At 44.5% G+C, this 27748-nt stretch overlaps 5 protein-coding genes across 6 annotated transcripts in view; 3 read left to right on the top strand and 2 right to left on the bottom strand.

The window, feature by feature from the left end:
• The first annotated feature begins 1746 nt into the window (after nt 1-1746).
• Nucleotides 1747-26121, top strand: LOC123751862 (uncharacterized). 2 transcript variants are annotated; one of them, XM_069327826.1, is made up of 6 exons: nt 1747-2148; nt 16703-16890; nt 20030-20307; nt 20498-20648; nt 22106-22312; nt 24378-26121. In XM_069327826.1, the coding sequence occupies exons 2-6, from the start codon at nt 16824-16826 to the stop codon at nt 24380-24382; spliced, it is 708 nt and encodes a 235-aa protein (XP_069183927.1). In that variant the 5' UTR covers nt 1747-2148; nt 16703-16823; the 3' UTR covers nt 24383-26121. The 2 variants fall into 2 exon arrangements, with proteins under 2 accessions (XP_069183927.1, XP_069183926.1); XM_069327825.1 differs by lacking the exon at nt 1747-2148 and having other exon boundaries at nt 16477-16890.
• Nucleotides 2108-11821, top strand: LOC138366641 (uncharacterized). Its single transcript, XM_069327824.1, has 5 exons — nt 2108-2235; nt 5078-5352; nt 5547-5697; nt 7378-7584; nt 9855-11821. Exons 1-5 carry the CDS (start codon nt 2166-2168, stop codon nt 9857-9859), a joined length of 708 nt encoding a protein of 235 aa, XP_069183925.1. The 5' UTR covers nt 2108-2165; the 3' UTR covers nt 9860-11821.
• Nucleotides 9915-14765, bottom strand: LOC138366786 (uncharacterized). Its single transcript, XM_069328068.1, has 3 exons — nt 14172-14765; nt 12520-12688; nt 9915-10078 (listed from the first exon to the last, which is right to left on the bottom strand). The coding sequence occupies exons 1-3, from the start codon at nt 14763-14765 to the stop codon at nt 9915-9917; spliced, it is 927 nt and encodes a 308-aa protein (XP_069184169.1).
• Nucleotides 24451-25365, bottom strand: LOC138366785 (putative per-hexamer repeat protein 5). Its single transcript, XM_069328067.1, has 2 exons — nt 25356-25365; nt 24451-24890 (listed from the first exon to the last, which is right to left on the bottom strand). The coding sequence occupies exons 1-2, from the start codon at nt 25363-25365 to the stop codon at nt 24451-24453; spliced, it is 450 nt and encodes a 149-aa protein (XP_069184168.1).
• LOC123751861 (uncharacterized) overlaps nt 25500-27748 on the top strand; it is a 15883-nt gene continuing 13634 nt past the window's right edge. Inside the window, exons 1-2 of the mRNA XM_045733939.2 lie at nt 25500-25530; nt 26077-26205. Of these exons, the coding sequence (XP_045589895.2) occupies nt 25500-25530; nt 26077-26205 (160 nt within the window). The remainder of the gene's footprint in view (nt 25531-26076; nt 26206-27748) is intronic.

The following is a 27748-nucleotide window of genomic DNA, read 5'->3' as shown; positions in this document are numbered from 1 at the left end:
AAGACGTTCCCGTTCATGAAGACGTTCCCGTTCATGAAGACGTTCCCGTTCATGAAGACGTTCCCGTTCATGTAGACGTTCCCGTCCATGAAGACGTTCCCGTTCATGTAGACGTTCCCGTTCATGAAGACGTTCCCGTTCATGAAGACGTTCCCGTTCATGAAGACGTTCCCGTTCAAGTAGACGTTCCCGTCCATGAAGACGTTCCCGTTCATGTAGACGTTCCCGTTCATGTAGACGTTCCCGTTCATGAAGACGTTCCCGTTCATGAAGACGTTCACGTTCATGTAGACGTACACGTTCATGTAGACGTACACGTTCATGTAGACGTTCACGTTCGTGTAGACGTTCACGTTCGTGTAGACGGACACGTTCATGAAGACGTTCACGTTCGTGTAGACGGACACGTTCATGTAGACGTACACGTTCATGTAGACGTACACGTTCATGTAGGCGTTCACGTTCATGTAGACGTTCACGTTCATGTAGACGTTCACGTTCATGTAGACGTTCACGTTCATGTAGACGTTCACGTTCATGTTGACGTTCACGTTCATGTAGATGTTCACGTTCATGTAGACGTTCACGTTCATGCAGACGTTCACGTTCATGCAGACGTTCACGTTCATGTAGGCGTTCACGTTCATGTAGGCGTTCACGTTCATGTAGACGTTCACGCTCATGTAAACGTTCACGTTCATGTAGATGTTCACGTTCATGAAGACGTTCACGTTCATGCAGACGTTCACGTTCATATAGACGTTCACAGTCATGAAGACGTTCACGTTCATGTAGATGTTCACGTTCATGTAGATGTTCACGTTCATGTAGACGTTCACGTTCATGTAGACGTTCACGGTCATGTAGACGTTCACGTTCATGTAGACGTTCACGTTCATGTAGACGTTCACGGTCATGTAGACGTTCACGTTCATGTAGACGTTCACGTTCATGTAGACGTTCTCGGTCATGTAGACGTTCACGGTCATGTCTACGTTCACGGTCATGAAGACGTACATATGTGTTGTGAATTTTATATTAGGATGTGTACCCTTCCTTTTGTGATAATGTTACCACACACACACACACACACACACACACACACACACACACACACACACACACACACACACACACACACACACACACACACACACACACACACACACACACACATCCTGGAGTATGCGGCCCCTGCATGGAGCCCGTACCTTGTCAAGCACAAGACGAAGCTGGAAAAAGTTCAAAGGTATGCTTTGAACTTAGATATGCTAAGGTATGCTTAGAACAAAATTCTAAGAGGAATCGACATGGTAGATAAAGATATTAACGCGGTGGTACGCGAACAAGGGGACACAGGTGGAAACTGGGTACCCACATGAGCCACAGGGACGTTAGAAAAAACTTTTTTAGTGTCAGAGTAGTTAACAGACGGAATGCATTAGGCAGTGATGTGGTGGAGGCTGACTCCATACACAGTTTCAAATGTAAATATGATAGAGCCCAGTAGGCTAAGGAATCTGTACACCAGTTGATTGACGATTGAGAGGCGGGGCCCAAGAGCCAGAGCTCAACCCCCGCAAGCACAACTAGGCAAGTACACATACACTTGGATGAAGGAAAATATATGCCCAATCTGTTAAGGCAAGAATACTTATCAGCGTAAAGTTTAGACTAAGACAGTTGATGACAGAGTGAGATCCTGCCGTGGCGGGACGTCCTGTCAGTGATAGTGCCAACCGCGACGGTTGGCAGTAACAACGCAGCCGTGGCACTGTCTGGCACACCCGGGTAGTTACTGGTGCCAGTAGTGTTGTCTGGTCCAGTGGTGGAATTATTCTCAGGACCAGTGTCAAGTGTCCGGACCAGAGTCTTCACAAGTACTCGGACCATTGCTACGACCAGTTCCAGGACCACATAGACCAGAGTCTTCACAAGTACTCGGACCATTGTTAAGACCAGTTCCAGGACCACATAGACCAGAGTCTTCACAAGTACTCCGACCATTGTTAAGACCAGTTCCAGGACCACATAGACCAGAGTCTTCACAAGTACTCGGACCATTGTTAAGACCAGTTCCAGGACCACATAGACCAGAGTCTTCACAAGTACTCGGACCATTGTTAAGACCAGTTCCAGGACCATTGGGTGGACCAGACAGGAGCATGAGGGCGACCATCACACTACTGGTGGTGGTGGTGGTGGTGGTGGTGGCGTCTCAGGAACCGTCTCCTGGTTAGTGGTGTCTTTGTATATCTATGTATACTCCCCGGAATGTTTTAACAGAGTAGGGTTAGCTCCTGGGCTCCGCCTTTGAGCTGGCGGTCGCATATTACAATGGCTCCCGACCCCCTTGTTTCATATCATTCCTGCTCGTGGAACTATATCAAGTTATATCGTAATATCAAGTTATCAGCTATATCAAGTTATATCGTAATATCAAGTTATCATCAACTACTTCCGCAATCACCTCATTCCACTTGTTCACTGTTCATGCTGAACCCTTAGGTTCTGTTCACTGTTTATGCTGAACCCTTAGGTTCTGTTCACTGTTTATGCTGAACCCTTAGGTTCTGTTCACTGTTTATGCTGAACCCTTAGGTTCTGTTCACTGTTTATGCTGAACCCTTAGGTTTTGTTTCTGTTTATGCTGAACCCTTAGGTACTGTTCACTGTTCATGCTGAACCCTTAGGAAATGTTCACTGCTCAATGCCTCTGCTGGCTGACAAGGTAACTGGTTGACTGGTTATATGTAATTTCATTACATATAATGTAATGGAATTGTTCTGTTTGAAAATTATCATGTTCTTGAATAGAAGGTCAAGTCCAAAGGTTAAGTCCAAAGAGACTGTGAGTTTTGGCAACGTCCAAACAGTCTCTCTCTGTGGTTCACTGCACAGTTAGTATACATCGGCCCTATGCACAGTTGGTATACACCGTCACTGTGCACAGTTGGTATACATCGTCCCAGTGCACAGTTGGTATACATCGTCACTGTGCACAGTTGGTATACAACGTCACTGTGCACAGTTGGTATACATCGTCCCTGTGCATAGTTGGTATACACCGTCACTGTGCACAGTTGGTATACATCGTCCCTGTGCACAGTTGGTATACAACGTCACTGTACACAGTTAGTATACATCGTCCCTGTGCACAGTTGGTATACACCGTCACTGTGCACAGTTGGTATACATCGTCCCTGTGCACAGTTGGTATACAACGTCACTGTGCACAGTTGGTATACATCGGTCCTGTGCACAGTTGGTATACATCGTCACTGTGCACAGTTGGTATACATCGTCCCTGTGCGCAGTTGGTATACATCGTCCCTGTGCACAGTTGGTATACATCGTCCCTGTGCACAGTTGGTATACATCGTCCCTGTGCACAGTTGGTATACATCGTCCCTGTGCATAGTTGGTATACACCATCACTGTGCACAGTTGGTATACATCGTCCCTGTGCACAGTTGGTATACATCGTCCCCGTGCACAGTTGGCATACATCGTCCTTGTGCACAGTTGGTATACACCGTCACTTTGCTCAGTTGGTATACACCGTCACTGTGCACAGTTGGTATACATCGTCCCTGTGCACAGTTGGTATACATCGTCCCTGTGCACAGTTGGTATACATCGTCCCTGTGCACAGTTGGTATACACCGTCCCTGTGCACAGTTGGTATACACCGTCACTGTGCACAGTTGGTATACACCGTCCCTGTGCACAGTTGGGATACATCGTCCCTGTGCACAGTTGGTATACACCGTCCCTGTACACAGTTGGTATACACCGTCCCTGTGCACAGTTGGTATACACCGTCCCTGTGCACAGTTGGTATACACCGTTCCTGAGCACAGTTGGGATACATCGTCCCTGTGCACAGTTGGTATACACCGGCACTGTGCACAGTTGGTATACATCGTTCCTGTGCTCAGTTGGTATACACCGTCCCTGTGCACAGTTGGTATACACCGTCCCTGTGCACAGTTGGTATACATCGTCCCTGTGCACAGTTGGTATACATCGTCCCTGTGCACAGTTGGTATACATCGTCCATGTGCACAGTTGGTATACACCGTCCCTGTGCACAGTTGGTATACATCGTCCCTGTGCACAGTTGGTATACACCGTCCCTGTACACAGTTGGTATACACCGTCCCTGTGCACAGTTGGTATACATCGTCCCTGTGCACAGTTGGTATACATCGTCCCTGTGCACAGTTGGTATACACCGTCCCTGTGCACAGTTGGTATACACCGTCCCTGTGCACAGTTGGTATACATCGTCCCTGTGCACAGTTGGTATACACCGTCCCTGTGCACAGTTGGTATACATCGTCCCTGTGCACAGTTGGTATACACCGTCCCTGTGCACAGTTGGTATACATCGTCCCTGTGCACAGTTGGTATACACCGTCCCTGTGCACAGTTGGTATACATCGTCCCTGTGCACAGTTGGTATACACCGTCCCTGTGCACAGTTGGTATACATCGTCCCTGTGCACAGTTGGTATATATCGTCCCTGTGCACAGTTGGTATACATCGTCCCTGTGCACAGTTGGTATACACCGGCACTGTGCACAGTTGGTATACATCGTTCCTGTGCACAGTTGGTATACACCGTCCCTGTGCACAGTTGGTATACACCGTCCCTGTGCACAGTTGGTATACACCGACACTGTGCACAGTTGGTATACACCGGCACTGTGCACAGTTGGTATACACCGGCACTGTGCACAGTTGGTATACATCGTCCCTGTGCACAGTTGGTATTAATAGATATACATGGTGTTTATGGAACAGGTATACATGGCGTATATTAAAAATATTCATGGTGCATATTGAATACTTATGCCCTTCTCTTCCCTTTATCCTTCTTAATCCTCCTCTCATCCCCTATATCCCTTTTTTCCTCTTTATTCTCCTATTGATTCTCCTTACTTTCCTATTTATCCTACCCTTTATTTTCCTTACTTCCCCTTTATCTTACCGTCTCACCATTATCCTCCCTTCCCACCTTTATCCTCCCTTCTACCACTCCTCTACTTAGCTCAGCTGTCTCTCCCACAGGTGAGCCTCCGTGCCGGGTCTATGCCGCCAATGATAATAAAGAAAAGATAACTGTACCAGACGACCAGAAAGAGCTGGAATTGTGGTTCAGCTTTCAGGAGCGTGAGAGTGAGGTGAACATCGCTGCTGTGACCACCAAGGGAGTATATTCCGATCCCTTGAGGGTTAACATCAAGCAGAGAACCGCCACACAGAAGGGACGTAACGGGTACAGCTCCAGGAGTGATGAGGAGAATACCAGCTGGTGTAGAGTCCGGCTGACACAGGGAGTAAAGGTAGGTCAGTGTGACCTTCCCTCTCCTCTCTCTCACACCACCAGCGTCCCTACAGTCCTGGAGCCTCTTGGTCAACATTATCTTGCCTTAGAGTCACTAGATATTTATATATATACACAATATTGACCCTCGTAGAGACTTGTGAAGAGGTCACACTGAGTGAATGTTAATGACTTGTTGTATTGTTGTTGCAGGGAGTGAACAACTCCAGACTAACAGCAGCGGGTCACTGCGGGGACAACATTAAGGAAAAGGAGTACACACGAGACGACGTGAGGGCATTGATTGTGAACATGAAATATGGCAAGATTGACTTCACTGTGTGCCTCGTCCCACCACACCCAGGTCAGTATAACACTGTGACAGCCAAGTCCCACCACACCCAGGTCAGTATAACACTGTAACAGCCAAGTCCCACCACACCCAGGTCAGTATAACACTGTAACAGCCAAGTCCCACCACACCCAGGTCAGTATAACACTATAACAGCCAAGTCCCACCACACCCAGGTCAGTATAACACTGTAACAGCCAAGTCCCACCACACCCAGGTCAGTATAACACTGTAACAGCCAAGTCCCACCACACCCAGGTCAGTATAACACTGTGACAGCCAACTCCCACCACACCCAGGTCAGTATAACACTGTAACAGCCAAGTCCCACCACACCCAGGTCAGTATAACACTGTAACAGCCAAGTCCCACCACACCCAGGTCAGTATAACACTGTAACAGCCAAGTCCCACCACACCCAGGTCAGTATAACACTGTAACAGTCAAGTACCACCACACCCAGGTCAGTATAACACTGTAACAGCCAAGTCCCACCACACCCAGATCAGTATAACACTGTAACAGTCAAGTACCACCACACCCAGGTCAGTATAACACTGTAACAGTCAAGTACCACCACACCCAGATCAGTATAACACTGTGACAGCCAAGTACCACCACACCCAGGTCAGTATAACACTGTGACAGCCAAGTACCACCACACCCAGGTCAGTATAACACTGTAACAGTCAAGTACCACCACACCCAGGTCAGTATAACACTGTGACAGCCAAGTACCACCACACCCAGGTCAGTATAACACTGTAACAGCCAAGTCCCACCACACCCAGCGAAGTCGCTGCTTATTACTCTATGGTCTTATAGATGAAATCAAAGCAAAAACAGCAGAGCAAAAGTCTGGAAAACATCAGATAACAGGATGTGTTATATCCTGTTTTCTGATGATTGTTATTGATTGTTACAGAATGTGTTATACTGATTGTGTGATACTGGGAGCGGGTTGTCGGATACTGGGAGCGGGTTCTTGGGTATTCGGAAAGGGTAGATGGATTCTGGAAAAGAGTATAATGTAATGGATTTCAAGATGTGCTGTTGTAGCCAAGTGACTATTCCAGTTCCTCGTCTAAACTCTCAGTGTTAATATAACTTAATTCGATATTCTGTTAATAGTTCCCTGTTTTATATCCATGTTTCTGTGATTGCTATGATATTTATTGTTTCAGTGTACTCAGGAGTGCTTAAAATATCCATTTTATTTTAATTCTCCTGTAATTTGTGTAATATTTATTTAGGATTTTGTGTAGACTTTTGTACCTCTCTGTAAATGAGAAAAGTTACAAAAGATAATAAAAGTGTTATAATTTTTTCTCCACTTGTGCTACACTTTCCAGGCTCAGTGGTCATGTTGACAGCTGTCCTCCGCCAGCACACAACTTGACCACTGACCTCTGTCAGTCTCACTACGTGGTGGTAATACACAAGAACCTTTGTAAAGTCTTTGGGTCTGTAATAATTCGCGACCATTATTGGAATTTTGTTATATGTTATAAAGGAGCTAAAAATTGAATATCAAAATTACTGAAGAAAATATTTTAATTTCTAAAATTTGATAAGGCGTACTAAATTTTAGTGTAATACTTTTATGTAGCTAGAGATAACTAGTCTTGATGAGCTTTGCAAACAAGCAAATATGTTTGTTAATGGTGTAATTAACATTTCGAATATATTCAGTCTGTCCGACAGGAACTTGGAGGCCTCGGGGTAACTCCCGCCCTGTAGAACCACCTGTGTCCAACACCTCACAGTGTCCCACAGCTTGTCCTGAGCAGCAGGAGCTGCAGCAGGGGGTGACGGTGGTGTTGGGCGCTGTGCTGGCCGCCTGTCTGCTGGATGTCGTAGTAACTTCTGCTGTTCTCTGCGTCATCAGGCACATAACAGGTGACGTTCTATGTTATGTGTCTGTCTGTGTGGTCTGCAAGTGACAGTTTGCATGTGACTGTCTGGACTCACCTAGTTGTGCTTGCGGGGGTTGAGCTTTGACTCTTTGGTCCCGCCTCTCAACCGTCAATCAACAGGTGTACAGATTCCTGAGGCTATTGGGCTCTATCATATCTACACTTGAAACCGTGTATGGAGTCAGCCTTCACCACATCACTGCCTAATGCATTCCATTTGTTAACTACTCTGACACTGAAAAAATTCTTTCTAATGTCTCTTTGGCTCATTTGAGTACTATGTTTCCCCCTTGAGTCGCCTTGCTCGTGTTCTGCCCATGCTAAATAGTTTGTACCTATCAATTCCTGAGAATTTTGTAGGTGGTGATCATGTCCCCCCCCCCCAACTCCTCTGTCTTCCAGGAATGTGTGGTTTAATTCCCGGAGCCTCTCTTCGTAACTCATACCTCTCAGTTCTGGGACTAGTCTGGTGGCATACCTCTGAATCTTCTCTAACTTGTTACCGTTTTAAACTAGGTATGGACTACAGGCCGGAGCTGCATACCTCAGAATTGGTCTAAAATATGTGGTTCACAAGTTTCTAAAGGCAGTTCTTATGTTGGCCAATGTAACATACGCCGCTAATGATATCTGTTTGCTGGGCTTCTGGGGACAGGTTCGGTGTGATACCAAACACCCAGATGTTTCTCACTACTTGAATCTTGAAGGATTTCACCACTCAGATGGCACCTTGTGTTCGGCTCCCTTCACCTAGTTTCATTACTTTACACTTGAGATAAACTTTATTAGCCATTTTCTTGATCATTCCTCCAGTTTGTCCAAGTTGTCCTGTGGTCTCTGTCTATCTTGTTCTTAATAAGTTTGCTTCCTTACATGCCTTACTGAACCAAGTATTCTTCTGATGCTTTTCAGTTTTCTATTTTTGGACCGGAATAAACCTGTCTACAGCTTCCTGGCACTTCTGGGTGACGTAGTCGATCATATCTTGTACAGATGTTTCCTTGTTCTGTTTCCCATGGTATTCCCATTAGGAATTTTCTCATCTCATCATAGTTCCCTCTTTGCCAGCCATCCTTTTCCTTTCTGATACGTTCCTTAGACAGGTTTTCCCAACTGTCATTTTCCTAACATCTACATGACTCATCTGAGTTTCCAGCTTCAACCCCCTTGCCCCCTTGTTCCTTTGATATTCAGTGTGAACATTTCATCTCTTTCCACTCTATCAATCCCTATGAGCATTTTATATGTCGCTATCATATCTCTCCGCTCCCTGCATTTTTTGTTAGCGTCGTCAAGTACAGTTTCTTCAGTCGCTCTTCATGCCCAATTCTTCGCAATTCTAGGACGAGTCTTGTCGCAAACTTCTTAACCTTTCCCAGTTTCCTTATGTATTTCTTCAGGTAGGAGGCACCACGCTGGGGCGGCATACTCTAAGACTGGCCTCACGTAGGCAGTGTAAAGCGCCCTAAATGCCTCCTAACTTAAGTTTCTGAATGATGTTCTAACTTTTGCCAGTGTAGAGTTCGCTGTTGTCGTTATCCTAGTTATATGTGCCTCAGGAGTTAGATTAGGTCTTACGTCCACTCCCAAGTATGTCTGTCTGTGACTGTCTATCTGTGATTGTCTGTCGGTTAATGTCTGACTGTGACTGTCTGTGGGTGACAACTTGAGTCTCTCCGGGAGAGTGTGCTTCCTGCTCTTCAATACATCAGTTCCCATATTGTTCACCACACCATAACACTGTTGTTATATGTTCACCACACCATAACACTGTTGTTATATGTTCACCACACCATAACACTGTTGTTATATGTTCACCACACCATAACACTGTTGTTATATGTTCACCACACCATAACACTGTTGTTATATGTTCACCACACCATAACACTGTTGTTATATTGTTCACCACACCATAACACTGTTGTTATATGTTCACCACACCATAACACTGTTGTTATATTGTTCACCACACCATAACACTGTTGTTATATGTTCACCACACCATAGCAACGTTGCCATATTGTTCACCACACCATAACAACGTAGCAACGACACCCCCCTCACTCTCGGAACCTGTAGATTACCTTAAGTTGGTTTCAAGAGTTCCGATACTCACAAGTTTTGTGAAAACATTGTGTGATTATTTTTTCTGGTGATACTTTGATCGATCAGACTGTTGCTTGCAGCCGCTCGCAGGTCCACATATCCTACAAATTACATGCATAATAGAGATCTTCAATTTTTCCGCAGATTGATAGAGATGTGACAGGAGAAACATCCGGCTCCAGCATCCGGCGTCAGCTTCTACAGTCACTTGATGCCAGTCTTGGTGCCAGTCCTGGTGCCAGTCTTGGTGCCAGTCCTGGTGCCAGTCCTGGTGCCAGTCCTGGTGCCAGTCCTGGTGCCAGTCTTGGTGCCAGTCCTGGTGCCAGTCCTGGTGCCAGTCTTGGTGTCAGCCAAAGTGCCAAATGTTACTATTAAAGCATTTAAAATAAATCATATTATATAACAATACTCTGCTTAAAAGTTAAACTACAGAGGGTTAGATTTGGAAGTCCTTTTACTATACTTGATAAACCCTTAAATGTTAAACCACAGAAGTTTAGATCTAGTAATTCTTTTTTATTCTTGTTAAAAAACTTTAAATGTTAAACCACAGAGGTTTAAATCTGGGAATCCTTTCCCAGATTTCTAGCAGAAAGTTAGATCTGATAATGGTCTTGTTATATTTGTTGAAACCTTAGATGGGGTATACCGAGAACTCGGTTGTCAGAGGTCAATTGCCACCCATGTTCACAACTGTTATGACATGGACAGAGCTAAATTATGTTCCAAACTGGTCCCATGATCTTGGGACAACAGTGAAGGAGTTTATCAAGAAAGTCAGGAGTAAATACAAGCCTGGTAATAAGCTTGTTGATTTATGAAACAAATTACTGGGTAACATAATAGACGATGGGTGGCAGGATTGTTTCAAGCGTAGGTTAGACATGTGAATGAGTAAGGCTGAATATGGAGCTGCCTTGTATAGGCCAAGAGTCCTGCAGTTACCTTAATTATTATAATCTTATGGGGTCTAAAATGGCTGAGTTTGAGAAAGATGTGTATTGTTGTAAATATGTGAAGAGAGGGAGGCGGGATCACTCCCAGGAAGGTTGCCAGTCTAGCATTATCCTCACTCTAATAAGACCTAATTGCATTCCTCAGATAAGGCAAAATTGTAATTAATTGTTGTTAGTGAAGATGTTAATAGTAATAAGTCTTCAGCTGGTTATGTGTGTCTGTTAAACTTAATAAGTGGAGCCTCGATCCTTATATTTATGTCCCTATGTTTATATGTAGCACTTATGCTAGTGTAGATGTTAGGATAACAGTCAATGGGTTAAGATATCTTGTCTGTGGGGATATCTTATGCTATTCTGTAATGCTATAAACTACCAACTTGTCATATTGATGACTACGAGGAATCACTGGGCTAACCGCCTGACCCTTCCATTGTTCACTCCGCCCCATAAACAGATCCGTTTGGTAAAACTCACATTTCATATTTACGTCATAAACAAATGTCTAAACTGAATTGAACACACAGCTTATGTTTCTTCTTGCATTAGTGGCATATTTATCCTCATTAAAACATTATAATAAAGAATATTACAAGTGGACTTGCGAGGGGTTCTTGAAAATATCACTGTGCTACCAGACTCAGTGTGCTACGGCAACCCTCAGGGAGCAGACCTACTTCGCCGCGCTCCTAAGATTTCTCAAGTTTGCTTTTGACTCCCTGTTTGGTGAGTTGTGTCTAGTATTATATTCCTTCAGGGAGTTACAGGAGTTATTTTTTTTAGTAATAATGCTTACTTTTCAAATATATTTTAAATGCCGGTTACTAAGTTCAAACTAGTCTTAATATTTGATGGTATATTTATGGGATCATTTGTTATATTTTATAGTACTATTTAGTATATTGGTATCCATATATGATATATATCTGATGAGGGATTTTTGTGATTGCATTCATAATGATATTTCTTAATCTTATTGTGATATTACTGGAGTAATTTACTGTTAGTAAACTTTGCATGTGGGAGTTATTAATTGATTGTGATTAATGTAAGTGAATTTCAGCCCTACACTCTTGCCTGATATATTTATCATTCCTGTTTTTCTTAAATATTAACGAAATCAAATTTGTATAGTTAAATATAACTTGGTCCTTGTTAGTGAGTTTATTTGAGCCCTGTATTTTGTACCGCCAAGACACTCATTATTGTATGTCTACCATGATGGCACAGTTGTGGCACTCCCATGTGGCACTCCTGTCACTGGGTGTCGCCCATTATTGGCGTATCATTAGCTATAATTATTGACACTATAGTTCCACCAGCTGTTGAGGGATTGTGGGACTAACCAACCAGGGTGCCAAACTTGGTTGGCTCTCTGGTTGGCTCTGAGAAATAGATGGTCGGCAAGGGGAGATCTTTGAATGACAAGATGCTGCGGGTCATCCGAGGAGTCCCGCATTGGTCAGTACTGAGACCTATCCTGTTTGATATATGTGAATGATCTTTTAGAGGAATTGGATATATTCTTTTTAATGACCAGAACAAACTAAAAGAACAATCCATCAAATGGCTACTAGAGTTTAACTCCAGAAAGTGAAAAGTAATGACAGTACATAGAGAGAACAGGGGACCGGACACAAGGTACCAAATAGGATATGAACTATAGAACGGCCTGGGGGCTGATATCAAAAGTGTACCATCAGTGGCGTCTATTTGGTTGACCAACATAAGAACTGCTTTTAGAAATCTCTAAGGAGGCATTGTCTATCATGTGTCGCCCACTACTGGCGACATCATTACCTATAATTTTGACACTATAGTACCACCAGTTGTTGAGATATTGTGGGACTAACCAGGGTGCCAAGCCAGGTTGGCACCCTTGTTGGCACCCTGGTTGGCACCCTTGTTGGCACTCTGGTTGGCACCCTTGTTGGCACCCTGGTTGGCACCCTGGTTGGCACTCTGGTTGGCACTCTGGTTGGTACCCTTGTTGGCACCCTTGTTGGCACTCTGGTTGGCACCCTGAGATATAGAAGGCCTGCAAGTTGAGATCTCTGAATCTTGAGATGTGGGTCACCTGCAGAGTGCCACATAGGTCAGTACTCTGACCTATCCTGTTTCTGATATATGTAAATGATCTTCCAGAGACAATAGATATATTCCTTTAAATGACTAGATGCCATGATCAGAACAAATTAACAGAACAGTCCAACTAATGGCTACTAGAGTGTAATTCAAGAAAGTGCAAAGTAATGACACTATATATAGAGAACAGGAGACCGGACACAAGGTACCAAAATGGATATGAACTAGAGAACTACTTGGGGTCTGGTAAAAAATGTACCATTAGGTACACTTGTCTATTAAGTTGGCCAACATAAGAATTACTTTCAGAAATCTACAAGGAGGCATTAAGGACCTTGTATATCACAAGTCAGCACAATCTTAGAATGTGAGACTCCAGCGTGGAGTCCATATTAAGTCAAACACAAGAGGAAGTTGGAGATAGTGCAGAAGTATGCCACCAGGCTGGCCAGGGAAGTAAGAGGTATGAGTGACGAGGAAAGGCTACAAGACCATATCTAATATCACATCGGTGGAAGACAAAAATCTTAGGGGAGACATGATTGCTATATACAAAATTCTCAAAAGAATTGATAGGGCACACAAGGACACACTGTTTAACATAGTTGGTAGTCAAACTAGAAACGCATTTGAAAACTGAGTAGCCAAATGAGTCAGAGACAAATCAATGTTAGTGTTACTTTACCTTACGGTTACCTTGTTATGGTTTCGGGGTTCAACGTCCACGCGGCCCGGTCCACAACCAGGCCTCCTCGTTGCTGAACTGGTCAACCAGGCTGTTGGACGCGGCTGCTCGCAACCTGACGTATGAATCACAGCCTGGTTCACACAGGGTAGTTAACAAATAAATGCACTTAAAAGTGACAGCGTAGTGGCAGACTCCACACACAGTTCCAAATGTAAATATGACAGTCTAATGGGCTCAGGGACTTGTACACCAGTTGACTGACGGGACCAAAGAGCTGAACCTCAACCCTCGAAAGCAGTTAGGTGAGTACACACTAACCTGGAACACGGAAAATATAAGACCAATGACGTTCATGTTGGCGTTCACGTTCATGTTGGCGTTCACGTTCATGTTGGCGTTCACGTTCATGTTGGCGTTCACGTTCATGTAGACGTTCACGTTCATGCAGACGTTCACGTTCATGAAGACGTTCACGTTCATGCAGACGTTCACGTTCATGCAGACGTTCATGTTCATGTAGACGTTCACGTTCATGCAGACGTTCACGTTCATGAAGACGTTCACGTTCATGCAGACGTTCACGTTCATGAAGACGTTCACGTTCATGCAGACGTTCACGTTCATGCAGACGTTCACGTTCATGTTGACGTTCACGTTCATGTAGACGTTCACGTTCATGCAGACGTTCACGTTCATGTTGACGTTCACGTTCATGTAGACGTTCACGTTCACGCAGACGTTCACGTTCATGTTGACGTTCACGTTCATGTAGACGTTCACGTTCATGCAGACGTTCACGTTCATGTTGACGTACACGTTCATGTAGACGTTCACGTTCATGTAGACGTTCACGTTCATGTAGACGTTCACGTTCATGTAGACGTTCACGTTCATGTTGACGTTCACGTTCATGTAGACGTTCACGTTCATGCAGACGTTCACGTTCATGTTGACGTTCACGTTCATGTAGACGTTCACGGTCATGCAGACGTTCACGTTCATGCAGACGTTCACGTTCATGTAGACGTTCACGTTCATGTAGACGTTCACGTTCATGCAGACGTTCACGTTCATGTAGACGTTCACGTTCATGTTGACGTTCACGTTCATGTAGACGTTCACGTTCATGGAGATGTTCACGTTCATGTAGATGTTCACGTTCATATAGACGTTCACGGTCATGTAGACGTTCACGTTCATGTAGATGTTCACGTTCATGTAGACGTTCACGTTCATGTAGACGTTCACGGTCATGCAGACGTTCACGTTCATGTAGACGTTCACGTTCATGTAGATGTTCACGTTCATGTAGACGTTCACGTTCATGTAGACGTTCACGTTCATGCAGACGTTCACGTTCATGTAGACGTTCACGTTCATGCAGACGTTCACGTTCATGTAGACGTTCACGTTCATGCAGACGTTCACGTTCATGCAGACGTTCACGTTCATGAAGACGTTCACGTTCATGAAGACGTTCACGTTCATGCAGACGTTCACGTTCATGAAGACGTTCACGTTCATGCAGACGTTCACGTTCATGCAGACGTTCATGTTCATGTAGACGTTCACGTTCATGCAGACGTTCACGTTTATGTAGACGTTCACGTTCATGCAGACGTTCACGTTCATGAAGACGTTCACGTTCATGCAGACGTTCACGTTCATGCAGACGTTCACGTTCATGTTGACGTTCACGTTCATGTAGACGTTCACGTTCATGCAGACGTTCACGTTCATGTTGACGTTCACGTTCATGTAGACGTTCACGTTCATGTTGACGTTCACGTTCATGTAGACGTTCACGTTCATGCAGACGTTCACGTTCATGTTGACGTTCACGTTCATGTAGACGTTCACGTTCATGTAGACGTTCACGTTCATGTAGACGTTCACGTTCATGCAGACGTTCACGTTCATGTTGACGTTCACGTTCATGTAGACGTTCACGTTCATGCAGACGTTCACGTTCATGTAGACGTTCACGTTCATGCAGACGTTCACGTTCATGTTGACGTTCACGTTCATGTAGACGTTCACGTTCATGTAGACGTTCACGTTCATGGAGATGTTCACGTTCATGTAGATGTTCACGTTCATGTAGACGTTCACGGTCATGTAGGCGTTCACGTTCATGTAGATGTTCACGTTCATGTAGACGTTCACGTTCATGCAGACGTTCACGGTCATGAAGACGTTCACGTTCACGTAGACGTTCACGTTCATGTAGACGTTCACGGTCATGCAGACGTTCACGTTCATGTAGACGTTCACGGTCATGTAGACGTTCACGTTCATGTAGACGTTCACGTTCATGCAGACGTTCACGATCATGAAGACGTTCACGTTTATGTAGACGTTCACGTTCATATAGACGTTCACGTTCATGCAGACGTTCACGATCATGAAGACGTTCACGTTCATGTAGGCGTTCACGTTCATGTAGACGTTCACGTTCATGTAGACGTTCACGTTCATGTAGATGTTCACGTTCATGTAGACGTTCACGTTCATGTAGGCGTTCACGTTCGTGTAGACGTTCACAGTCATGAAGATGTACATATGTGTTGTGAATTTTATATTAGGATGTGTACCCTTCCTTTTGTGATAATGTTACCACACACACACACACACACACACACACACACACACACACACACACACACACACACACACACACATTAGATATTAGAAAAAACGTTTTTAGTGTCAGAGTGGTTGACAGATGGAATGCATTAGGAAGTGATGTGGTGGAGGCTGATTCAATACACAGTTTCAAATATAGATATGATAGAGCCCAGTAGGCTCAGGAACCTGTACACCAGTTGATTGACGATTGAGAGGCGGGACCAAAGAGCTGAAGCTCAATCCCCGCAAGCACAACTAGGCAAGTACACATACACTTGGATCAAGGAAAATATATGCCCAATCTGTTAAGGCAAGAATACTTATCAGCGTAAAGTTTATACTAAGACAGTTGATGACAGAGCGAGATCCTGCCGTGGCGGGACGTCCTGGCAGTGATAGTGCCTACCGCGACGGTTGGCAGTAACAACGCAGCCGTGGCACTGTCTGGCACACCCGGTTAGTTACTGGTGCCAGTAGTGTTGTCTGGTCCAGTGGTGGAATTATTCTCAGGACCAGTGTCAAGTGTCCGGACCAGAGTCTTCACAAGTACTCGGACCATTGTTAAGACCAGTTCCAGGACCACATAGACCAGAGTCTTCACAAGTACTCGGACCATTGTTAACAGGACCACATAGACCAGAGTCTTCACAAGTACTCGGACCATTGTTAACAGGACCACATAGACCAGAGTCTTCACAAGTACTCGGACCATTGTTAAGACCAGTTCCAGGACCGTTGGGTGGACCAGACAGGAGCATGAGGGCGACCATCACACTATTGGTGGTGGTGGTGGTGGCGGTGGCGTCTCAGGAACCGTCTCCTGGTTAGTGGTGTCTTTGTATATCTATGTATGCTCCCCGGAATGTTTTAACAGAGCAGGGTTAGCTCCTGGGCTCCGCCTTTGAGCTGGCGGTCGCATATTACAATGGCTCCCGACCCCCTTGTTTCATATCATACCTGCTCTTGAAGCTATGTATCAAGGTATCATCAACTACCTCCGTTATCACCTCATTCCACTTGTTCACTGTTCTTGCTGAACCCTTAGGTACTGTAAAAAGGGAGCCGGTCGGCCGAGCGGACAGCACGCAGGACTTGTGATCCTGTGGTCCTGGGTTCGATCCCAGGCGCCGGCGAGAAACAATGGGCAGAGTTTCTTTCGCCCTATGTCTCTGTTACCTAGCAGTAAAATAGGTACCTGTGTGTTAGTCAGCTGTCACGGGCTGCTTCCTGGGGGTGGAGGCCTGGTCGAGGACCGGGCCGCGGGGACACTAAAAAAAAAGCCCCAAAATCATCTCAAGATAACCTCAAGATAACTGTTCATGTTGAACCCTTAGGTTCTGTTCACTGTTCATGTTGGACCCTTAGGTACTATTCACTGTTCATGTTGGACCCTTAGGTACTGTTCACTGTTCATGTTGGACCCTTAGGTACTGTTCACTGTTCATGTTGGACCCTTAGGTACTATTCACTGTTCATGTTGGACCCTTAGGTACTGTTCACTGTTCATGTTGGACCCTTAGGTACTGTTCACTGTTCATGCTGAACACTTAGGTACAGTTAACTGTTCATGTTGGACCCTTAGGTACTGTTCACTGTTCATGTTGGACCCTTAGGTACTGTTCACTGTTCATGCTGAACACTTAGGTACAGTTCACTGTTCATGCTGAACACTTAGGTACAGTTCACTGTTCAATGCCTCAGCTGGCTGACGAGGAATTATATGTAATTCCATTACATATAATGTAATGGAATTGTTCTCAATGTATATTATTATGTTCTTGGATAGAATGTCAAGTCCAAAGGTCAAGTCCAAATGTCAAGTCCAAAGGTCAAGTCCAAAGGGTTTGGCAACGCTCCACGAGTCTCCCTCTGTGGTTCAGTGCACAGTTGGTATACACCGTCACTGTGCACAGCTGGTATACATCGTCCCTGTGCACAGTTGGTATACACCGTCACTATGCACAGTTGGTATACACCATCACTGTGCACAGTTGGAATACACCGTCACTGTGCACAGCTGGTATACATCGTCCCTGTGCACAGTTGGTATACACCGTCACTATGCACAGTTGGTATACACCATCACTGTGCACAGTTGGTATACACCGGCACTGTGCACAGTTGGTATACATCGTCCCTGTGCACAGTTGGGATACATCGTCCCTGTGCACAGTTGGTATACATCGTCCCTGTACATAGTTGGTATACACCGTCCCTGTGCATAGTTGGTATACACCATCACTTTGCACAGTTGGGATACATCGTTCCTGTGCACAGTTGGTATACATCGTCCCTGTGCATAGTTGGTATACACTGTCCCTGTGCATAGTTGGTATACACCATCACTGTGCACAGCTGGTATACATCGTCCCTGTGCACAGTTGGTATACACCGTCACTGTGCACAGTTAGTATACATCGCCCCTGTGCACAGTTGGTATACATCGTCCCTGTGCACAGTTGGTATACACCGTCACTTTGCACAGTTGGTATACATCGTCCCTGTGCACAGTTGGTATACATCGTCCCTGTGCACAGTTGGTATACATCGTCCCTGTGCATAGTTGGTATACACCGTCCCTGTGCACAGTTGGTATACACCGTCACTTTGCACAGTTGGTATACACCGTCACTGTGCACAGTTGGTATACATCGTCCCTGTGCACAGTTGGTATACATCGTCCCTGTGCACAGTTGGTATACATCGTCCCTGTGCACAGTTGGTATACACCGTCACTGTGCACAGTTGGTATACACCGTCCCTGTGCACAGTTGGTATACATCGTCCCTGTGCATAGTTGGTATACACCGTCCCTGTGCACAGTTGGGATACATCGTTCCTGTGCACAGTTGGTATACACCGTCACTGTGCACAGTTGGTATACACCGGCACTGTGCACAGTTGGTATACACCGTCCCTGTGCACAGTTGGGATACATCGTCACTTTGCACAGTTGGTATACACCGTCACTGTGCACAGTTGGTATACATCGTCCCTGTGCACAGTTGGTATACATCGTCCCTGTGCACAGTTGGTATACATCGTCCCTGTGCACAGTTGGTATACACCGTCACTGTGCACAGTTGGTATACACCGTCCCTGTGCACAGTTGGTATACATCGTCCCTGTGCATAGTTGGTATACACCGTCCCTGTGCACAGTTGGGATACATCGTTCCTGTGCACAGTTGGTATACACCGTCACTGTGCACAGTTGGTATACACCGGCACTGTGCACAGTTGGTATACACCGTCCCTGTGCACAGTTGGTATACACCGTCCCTGTGCACAGTTGGGATACATCGTCCCTGTGCACAGTTGGTATACACCGTCCCTGTGCACAATTGGGATACATCGTCCCTGTGCACAATTGGTATACATCGTCCCTGTGCATAGTTGGTATTCACCGTCCCTGTGCACAGTTGGTATACATCGTCCCTGTGCACAGTTGGTATACACCGTCACTGTACACAATTGGTATACACCGTCACTGTGCACAGTTGGTATACATCGTCCCTGTGCACAGTTGGTATACACTGTCCCTGTGCACAGTTGGGATACATCGTCCCTGTGCACAGTTGGTATACACCGTCACTGTGCACAGTTGGTATACACCGGCACTGTGCACAGTTGGTATACATCGTCCCTGTGCTCAGTTGGTATTAATAGATATACATGGTGTTTATGGAACAGATATACATGGCGTATATTAAAAATATTCATGGTGCATATTGAATACTTATGCCCTTCTCTCCCCTTTATCCTTCTTAATCCTTCCCCTCTCATCTCTTATATCCCTTTTTTCCTCTTTATCCTCCTATTGATTCTCCTTACTTTCCTATTTATCCTACCCTTTATTTTCCTTACTTCCCCTTTATCTTAACGTCTCACCATTATCCTCCCTTCCCACCTTTATCCTCCCTTCTACCACTCCTCTACTTAGCTCAGCTGTCTCTCCCACAGGTGAGCCTCCGTGCCAGGTCTATGCCGCCAATGATAATGAAGAAATTATATCTGTACCAGACGACCAGAAAGAGCTGGACTTGTGGTTCAGCTTTCATGAACGTGAGAGTGGGGTGCAAATCGCTGTTGTGACCACCAAGGGAAAACAGGCCACACCCTTGAAGGTTAACATCAAGCAGAGAACCCCCACACAGAAGAGCCATTTCTGGGGCAGCTCCAGTAGCGATGATGAGGAGAATACCAGCTGGTGTAGAGTCCGGCTGACACAGGGAGTAAAGGTAGGTCAGTGTGACCTTCCCTCTCCTCTCTCTCACACCACCAGCGTCCCTACAGTCCTGGAGCCTCTTGGTCAACATTATCTTGCCTTAGTCATTATATATTTATATATACACAATATTGACTCTCGTAGAGACTGGTGAAGAGGTCACACTGAGTGAATGTTAGTAACTTCTTGTAATGTTGTTGCAGGGAGTGAACAACTCCAGACTAACAGCAGCGGGTCAGTGCGGGGACAACATTAAGGAGGAAGTGAAGTACACACATGACGACGTGACGGCATTGTTGTTGAAGACAAATGACAACATTAACTTCTATGTATGCCCTGTCCCACCACACCCAGGTCAGTATAACACTGTGACAGACAAGTCCCACCACCCCCAGGTCAGTATAACACTGTGACAGCCAAGTCCCACCACACCCAGGTCAGTATAACACTGTGACAGACAAGTCCCACCACCCCCTGGTCAGTATAACACTGTGACAGCCAAGTACCACCACACCCAGGTCAGTATAACACTGTGACAGACAAGTCCCACCACACCCAGGTCAGTATAACACTGTGACAGTCAAGTACCACCACACCCAGGTCAGTATAACACTGTGACAGTCAAGTCCCACAACACCCAGGTCAGTATAACACTGTGACAGCCAAGTCCCACCACACCCAAGTCAGTATAACACTGTGACAGCCAAGTACCACCACACCCAGGTCAGTATAACACTGTGACAGCCAAGTCCCACCACACCCAGGTCAGTATAACACTGTAACAGTCAAGTCCCACCACACCCAGGTCAGTATAACACTGTAACAGTCAAGTCCCACCACACCCAGGTCAGTATAACACTGTAACAGCCAAGTCCCACCACACCCAGCGAGGTCGCTGCTTATTACTCTATGGTCTTATAGATGAAATCAAAGCAAAAACAGCAGAGCAAAAGTCTGGAAAACATCAGATAACAGGATGTGTTATATCCTGTTTTCTGATGATTGTTATTGATTGTTACAGAATGTGTTGTACTGATTGTGTGATACTGGGAGCGGGTTGTCGGATACTGGGAGCGGGTTGTCGGATACTGGGAGCGGGTTCTTGGGTATTCGGAAAGGGTAGATGGATTCTGGAAAAGAGTATAATGTAATGGATTTCAAGATGTGCTGTTGTAGCCATAAGTGACTATTTCAGTTCCTCGTCTAAACTCTCAGTGTTAATATAACTTAATTCGATATTGTGTTAATAGTTCCCTGTTTTATATCCATGTTTCTGTGATTGCTATGATATTTATTGTTTCAGTGTACTCAGGAGTGCTTAAAATATCCATTTTATTTTAATTCTCCTGTAATTTGTGTAATATTTATTTAGGATTTTGTATAGACTTTTGTACCTCTCTGTAAATGAGAAAAGTTACAAAAGATAATAAAAGTGTTATAATTTTTTCTCCACTTGTGCTACACTTTCCAGGCTCAGTGGTCATGTTGACAGCTGTCCTCCGCCAGCACACAACTTGACCACTGACCTCTGTCAGTCTCACTACGTGGTGGTAATACACAAGCACCTTTGTAAAGTCTTTGGGTCTGTAATAATTCGCGACCATTATTGGAATTTTGTTATATATTATAAAGGAGCTAAAAATTGAATATCAAAATTACTGAAGAAAATATTTTAATTTTTAAAATTTGATAAGGCGTACTAAATTTTAGTGTAATACTTTTATGTAGCTAGAGATAACTAGTCTTGATGAGCTTTGCAAACAAGCAAATATGTTTGTTAATGGTGTAATTAACATTTCGAATATATTCAGACTATCCGACAGGAACTTGGAGGCCTCGGGGTAACTCCCGCCCTGTAGAACCACCTGTGTCCAACACCTCACAGTGTCCCACAGCTTGCCCTGAGCAGCAGGAGCTGCAGCAGGGGGTGACGGTGGTGTTGGGCGCTGTGCTGGCCGCCTGTCTGCTGGATGTCGTAGTAACTTCTGCTGTTCTCTGCGTCATCAGGCACATAACAGGTGACGTTCTATGTTATGTGTCTGTCTGTGTGGTTGTGGGGTCTGCAAGTGACAGTTTGCATGTGACTGTCTAGAGTCACCTAGTTGTGCTTGCGGTGGTTGAGCTTTGACTCTTTGGTCCCGCCTCTCAACCGTCAATCAACTGGTGTACAGATTCCTGAGCCTACTGGGCTCTATCATATCTACATTTGAAACTGTATGGAGTCAGCCTCCACCACATCACTGCCTAATGCATTCCATTTGTTAACTACTCTCACACTGAAAAAATTCTTTCTAATGTCTCTTTGGCTCATTTGAGTACTATGTTTCCCCCTTGAGTCGCCTTGCTCGTGTTCTGCCCATGCTAAATAGTTTGTACCTATCAATTCCTGAGAATTTTGTAGGTGGTGATCATGCCCCCCCCCCCCCAACTCCTCTGTCTTCCAGGAATGTGTGGTTTAATTCCCGGAGCCTCTCTTCGTAACTCATACCTCTCAGTTCTGGGACTAGTCTAGTGGCATACCTCTGAATCTTCTCTAACTTGTTCCCGTTTTAAACTAGGTATGGACTACAGGCTGGAGCTGCACACCTCAGAATTGGTCTAAAATATGTGGTTCACAAGTTTCTAAAGGCAGTTCTTATGTTGGCCAATGTAACATACGCCGCTAATGATATCTGTTTGATGGGCTTCTGGGGACAGGTTCGGTGTGATACCAAACACCCAGATGTTTCTCACTACTTGAATCTTGAAGGATTTTACCACTCAGATGGCACCTTGTGTTCGGCTGCCTTCACCTAGTTTCATTATTTTACACTTGAGATAAACTTTATTAGCCATTTTCTTGATCATTCCTCCAGTTTGTCCAAGTTGTCCTGTGGTCTCTGTCTATCTTGTTCTTAATAAGTTTGCTTCCTTACATGCCTTACTGAACCAAGTATTCTTCTGATGCTTTTCAGTTTTCTATTTTTGGACCGGAATAAACCTGTCTACAGCTTCCTGGCACTTCTGGGTGACGTAGTCGATCATATCTTGTACAGATGTTTCCTTGTTCTGTTTCCCATGGTATTCCCATTAGGAATTTTCTCATCTCATCATAGTTCCCTCTTTGCCAGCCATCCTTTTCCTTTCTGATACGTTCCTTAGACAGGTTTTCCCAACTGTCATTTTTCTAACATCTACATGACTCATCTGAGTTTCCAGCTTCAACCCCCTTGCCCCCTTGTTCCTTTGATATTCAGTGTGAACATTTCGTCTCTTTCCACTCTATCAATCCCTATGAGCATTTTATATGTCGCTATCATATCTCTCCGCTCCCTGCATTTTTTGTTAGCGTCGTCAAGTACAGTTCCTTCAGTCGCTCTTCATGCCCAATTCCTCGCAATTCTAGGACGAGCCTTGTCGCAAACTTCTTAACCTTTCCCAGTTTCCTTATGTATTTCTTCAGGTAGGGGGCATCACGTTGGTGCGGCATACTCTAAGACTGGCCTCACGTAGGCAGTGTAAAGCGCCCTAAATGCCTCCTAACTTAAGTTTCTGAATGATGTTCTAACTTTTGCCAGTGTAGAGTTCGCTGTTGTCGTTATCCTAGTTATATGTGCCTCAGGAGTTAGATTAGGTCTTACGTCCACTCCCAAGTATGTCTGTCTGTGACTGTCTATCTGTGATTGTCTGTCTATTAATGTTTGACTGTGACTGTCTGTGGGTGACAACATGAGTCTCTCCGGGAGTGTGTGCTCCCTGCTCTTCAATACATCAGTTCCCATATTGTTCACCACACTATAACACTGTTCTTATATGTTCACCACACCATAACACTGTTGTTATATGTTCACCACACCATAACAACGTTGCCATATTGTTCACCACACCATAACAACGTAGCAACGACACCCCCCTCACTCTCGGAACCTGTAGATTACCTTAAGTTGGTTTCAAGAGTTCCGATACTCACAAGTTTTGTGAAAACATTGTGTGATTATTTTTTCTGGTGATACTTTGATCGATCAGACTGTTACTTGCAGCCGCTCGCAGGTCCACATATCCTACAAATTACATGCGTAATAGAGATCTTCAATTTTTCCGCAGATTGATAGAGATGTGACAGGAGAAACATCCGGCTCCAGCATCCGGCTCCAGCATCTGGCGTCAGCTTCTACAGTCACTTGGTGCCAGTCTTGGTGCCAGTCTTGGTGCCAGTCTTGGTGCCAGTCCTGGTGCCAGTCTTGGTGCCAGTCTTGGTGCCAGTCTTGGTGCCAGTCCTGGTGCCAGTCTTGGTGCCAGTCTTGGTGCCAGTCCTGGTGCCAGTCTTGGTGCCAGTTTTGGTGCCAGTCTTGGTGCCAGTCCTGGTGCCAGTCCTGGTGCCAGTCTTGGTGCCAGTGTTGGTGCCAGTCTTGGTGCCAGTCTTGGTGCCAGTCCTGGTGCCAGTCTTGGTGCCAGTCCTGGTGTCAGTCCTGGTGCCAGTCTTGGTGCCAGTCTTGGTGCCAGTCTTGGTGCCAGTCCTGGTGCCAGTCCTGGTGCCAGTCTTGGTGCCAGTCTTGGTGCCAGTCTTGGTGCCAGTCCTGGTGCCAGTCCTGGTGTCAGCCAAAGTGCCAAATGTTACTATTAAAGCATTTAAAATAAATCATATTATATAACAATACTCTGCTTAAAAGTTAAACTACAGAGGGTTAGATTTGGAAGTCTTTTTACTATACTTGTTAAACCCTTAAATGTTAAACCACAGAAGTTTAGATCTAGTAAACCTTTTTTATTCTTGTTAAAAAACTTTAAATGTTAAACCACAGAGGTTTAAATCTGGGAATCCTGTCCCAGATTTCTAGCAGAAAGTTAGATCTGATAATGGTCTTGTTATATTTGTTTTAAACCTTAGATGGAGTATACCAAGAACTCGGTTGTCAAGAGGTCAATTGCCACCCATGTTCACAACTGTTATGACATGGACAGAGCTAAATTATGTTCCAAACTGGTCCCATGATCTTGGGACAACAGTGAAGGAGTTTATCAGGAAAGTCAGGAGTAAATACAAGCCTGGCAATAAGCTTGTTGATTTATGAAACAAATTACTTGGTAACATAATAGACGATGGGTGGCAGGATTGTTTCAAGCGTAGGTTAGACATGTGAATGAGTAAGGCTGAATATGGAGCAGCCTTGTATAGGCCAAGAGTCCTGCAGTTACCTTAATTATTATAATCTTATGGGGTCTAAAATGGCTGAGTTTGAGAAAGATGTGTATTGTTGTAAATATGTGAAGAGAGGGAGGCGGGATCACTCCCAGGAAGGTTGCCAGTCTAGCATTATCTTCACTCTAATAGGACCTAATTGCATTCCTCAGATTAGGCAAAATTGTAATTAATTGTTGTTAGTGAAGATGTTAATAGTAATAAGTCTTCTGCTGGTTATTTGTGTCTGTTAAACTTAATATGTGGAGCCTCGATCCTTATATTTCACACCGTGGTCCCTATGTTTATGTGTAGCACTTATGCTAGTGTAGATGTTAGGATAACAGTCAATGGGTTAGGATATCTTGTCTGTGGGAATATGTTATGATATTCTGTAATGCTATAAACTAACAACTTGTCATATTGATGACTACGAGGAATCACTGGGCTAACCGCCTGACCATTGTTCACTCCGCCCCATAAACAGATCCGTTTGGTAAAACTCACATTTCATATTTACGTCATAAACAAATGTCTAAACTGAATTGAACAGACAGTTTGTTTCTTCTTGCATTAGTGGCATATTTATCCTCATTAAAACATTATAATAAAGAATATTACAAGTGGACTTGCGAGGGTTCTTGAAAATATCACTGCGCCACCAGACTCAGTGTGCTACGGCAACCCTCAGGGAGCAGACCTACTTCGCCGCGCTCCTAAGATTTCTCAAGTTTGCTTTTGACTCCCTGTTTGGTGAGTTGTGTCTAGCATTATATTCCTTCAGGGAGTTACAGGAGTTATTTTTTTTAGCAATAATGCTTACTTTTCAAATATATTTTAAATGCCGGTTACAAAGTTCAAACTAGTCTTAATATTTGATGGTATATTTATCGGATCATTTGTTATATTTTATAGTACTATTTAGTATATTGGTATCCATATATGATATATATCTGATGAGGGATTTTTGTGATTGCATTCATAATGATATTTCTTATTCTTATTGTGGTATTACTGGAGTAATTTACTGTTAGTAAACTTTGCATGTGGGCGTTATTAATTGATTGTGATTAATGTAAGTGAATTTCAGCCCTACACTCTTGCCTGATATATTTATCATTCCTGGTTTTCTTAAATATTAGCGAAAACAAATTTGTATAGTTAAATATAACTTGGTCCTTGTTAGTGAGTTTATTTGAGCCCTGTATTTTGTACCGCCAAGACACAGATTATTGTATGTCCACCATGATGGCACAGTTGTGGCACTCCCGTGTGGCACTACTGACACTGGGTGTCGCCCATTATTGGCGTATCATTAGCTATAATTATTGACACTATAGTTCCACCAGCTGTTGAGGGATTGTGGGACTAACCAACCAGGGTGCCAAACTTGGTTGGCACTCTGGTTGGCTCTGAGAAATAGATGGTCGGCAAGGGGAGATCTTTGAATGACAAGATGCTGCGGGTCACCCGAGGAGTCCCGCATTGGTCAGTACTGAGACCTATCCTGTTTGATATATGTCAATGATCTTTTAGAGGAATTGGATATATTCTTTTTAATGACCAGAACAAACTAAAAGAACAATCCATCAAATGGCTACTAGAGTTTAACTCCAGAAAGTGAAAAGTAATGACAGTACATAGAGAGAACAGGAGACCGGACACAAGGTACCAAATAGGATATGAACTAAAGAACGACCTGGGGACTGATAAAAAATGTACCATTAGGTACACTTGTCTATTAAGTTGGCCAACATAAGAATTACTTTCAGAAATCTACAAGGAGGCATTAAGCACCTTGTATATCACGTCAGAACAATCTTAGAATGTGAGACTCCAGCGTGGAGTCCATATTAAGTCAAACACAAGAGGAAGTTGGAGATAGTGCAGAAGTATGCCACCAGGCTGGCCAGGGAAGTAAGAGGTATGAGTGACGAGGAAAGGCTACAAGACCATATCTAATATCACATCGGTGGAAGACAAAAATCTTAGGGGAGACATGATTGCTATATACAGAATTCTCAAAAGAATTGACAGGGAACGCAAGGACACTGTTTAACATAGTTGGTAGTCAAACTAGAAACGCATTTGAAAATTGAGTAACCAAATGAGTCAGAGACAAATCAATGTTAGTGCTACCTTACCTTACGGTTACCTTGCGATGGTTTCGGGGTTCAACGTCCCCGCGGCCCGGTCCCCGACCAGGCCTCCTCGTTGCTGGACTGGTCAACCACGCTGTTGGACGCGGCTGCTCGCAGCCTGACGTATGAATCACAGCCTGGTTCACACACGGTAG

This window comes from Procambarus clarkii, chromosome 20 (assembly GCF_040958095.1).
Source record: "Procambarus clarkii isolate CNS0578487 chromosome 20, FALCON_Pclarkii_2.0, whole genome shotgun sequence".
NCBI classification, from domain to species: domain Eukaryota; kingdom Metazoa; phylum Arthropoda; class Malacostraca; order Decapoda; family Cambaridae; genus Procambarus; species Procambarus clarkii.
The sequence above is the reverse complement of the archived record's forward strand: the minus strand, read 5'-3'. Positions and strand labels throughout refer to the sequence as shown.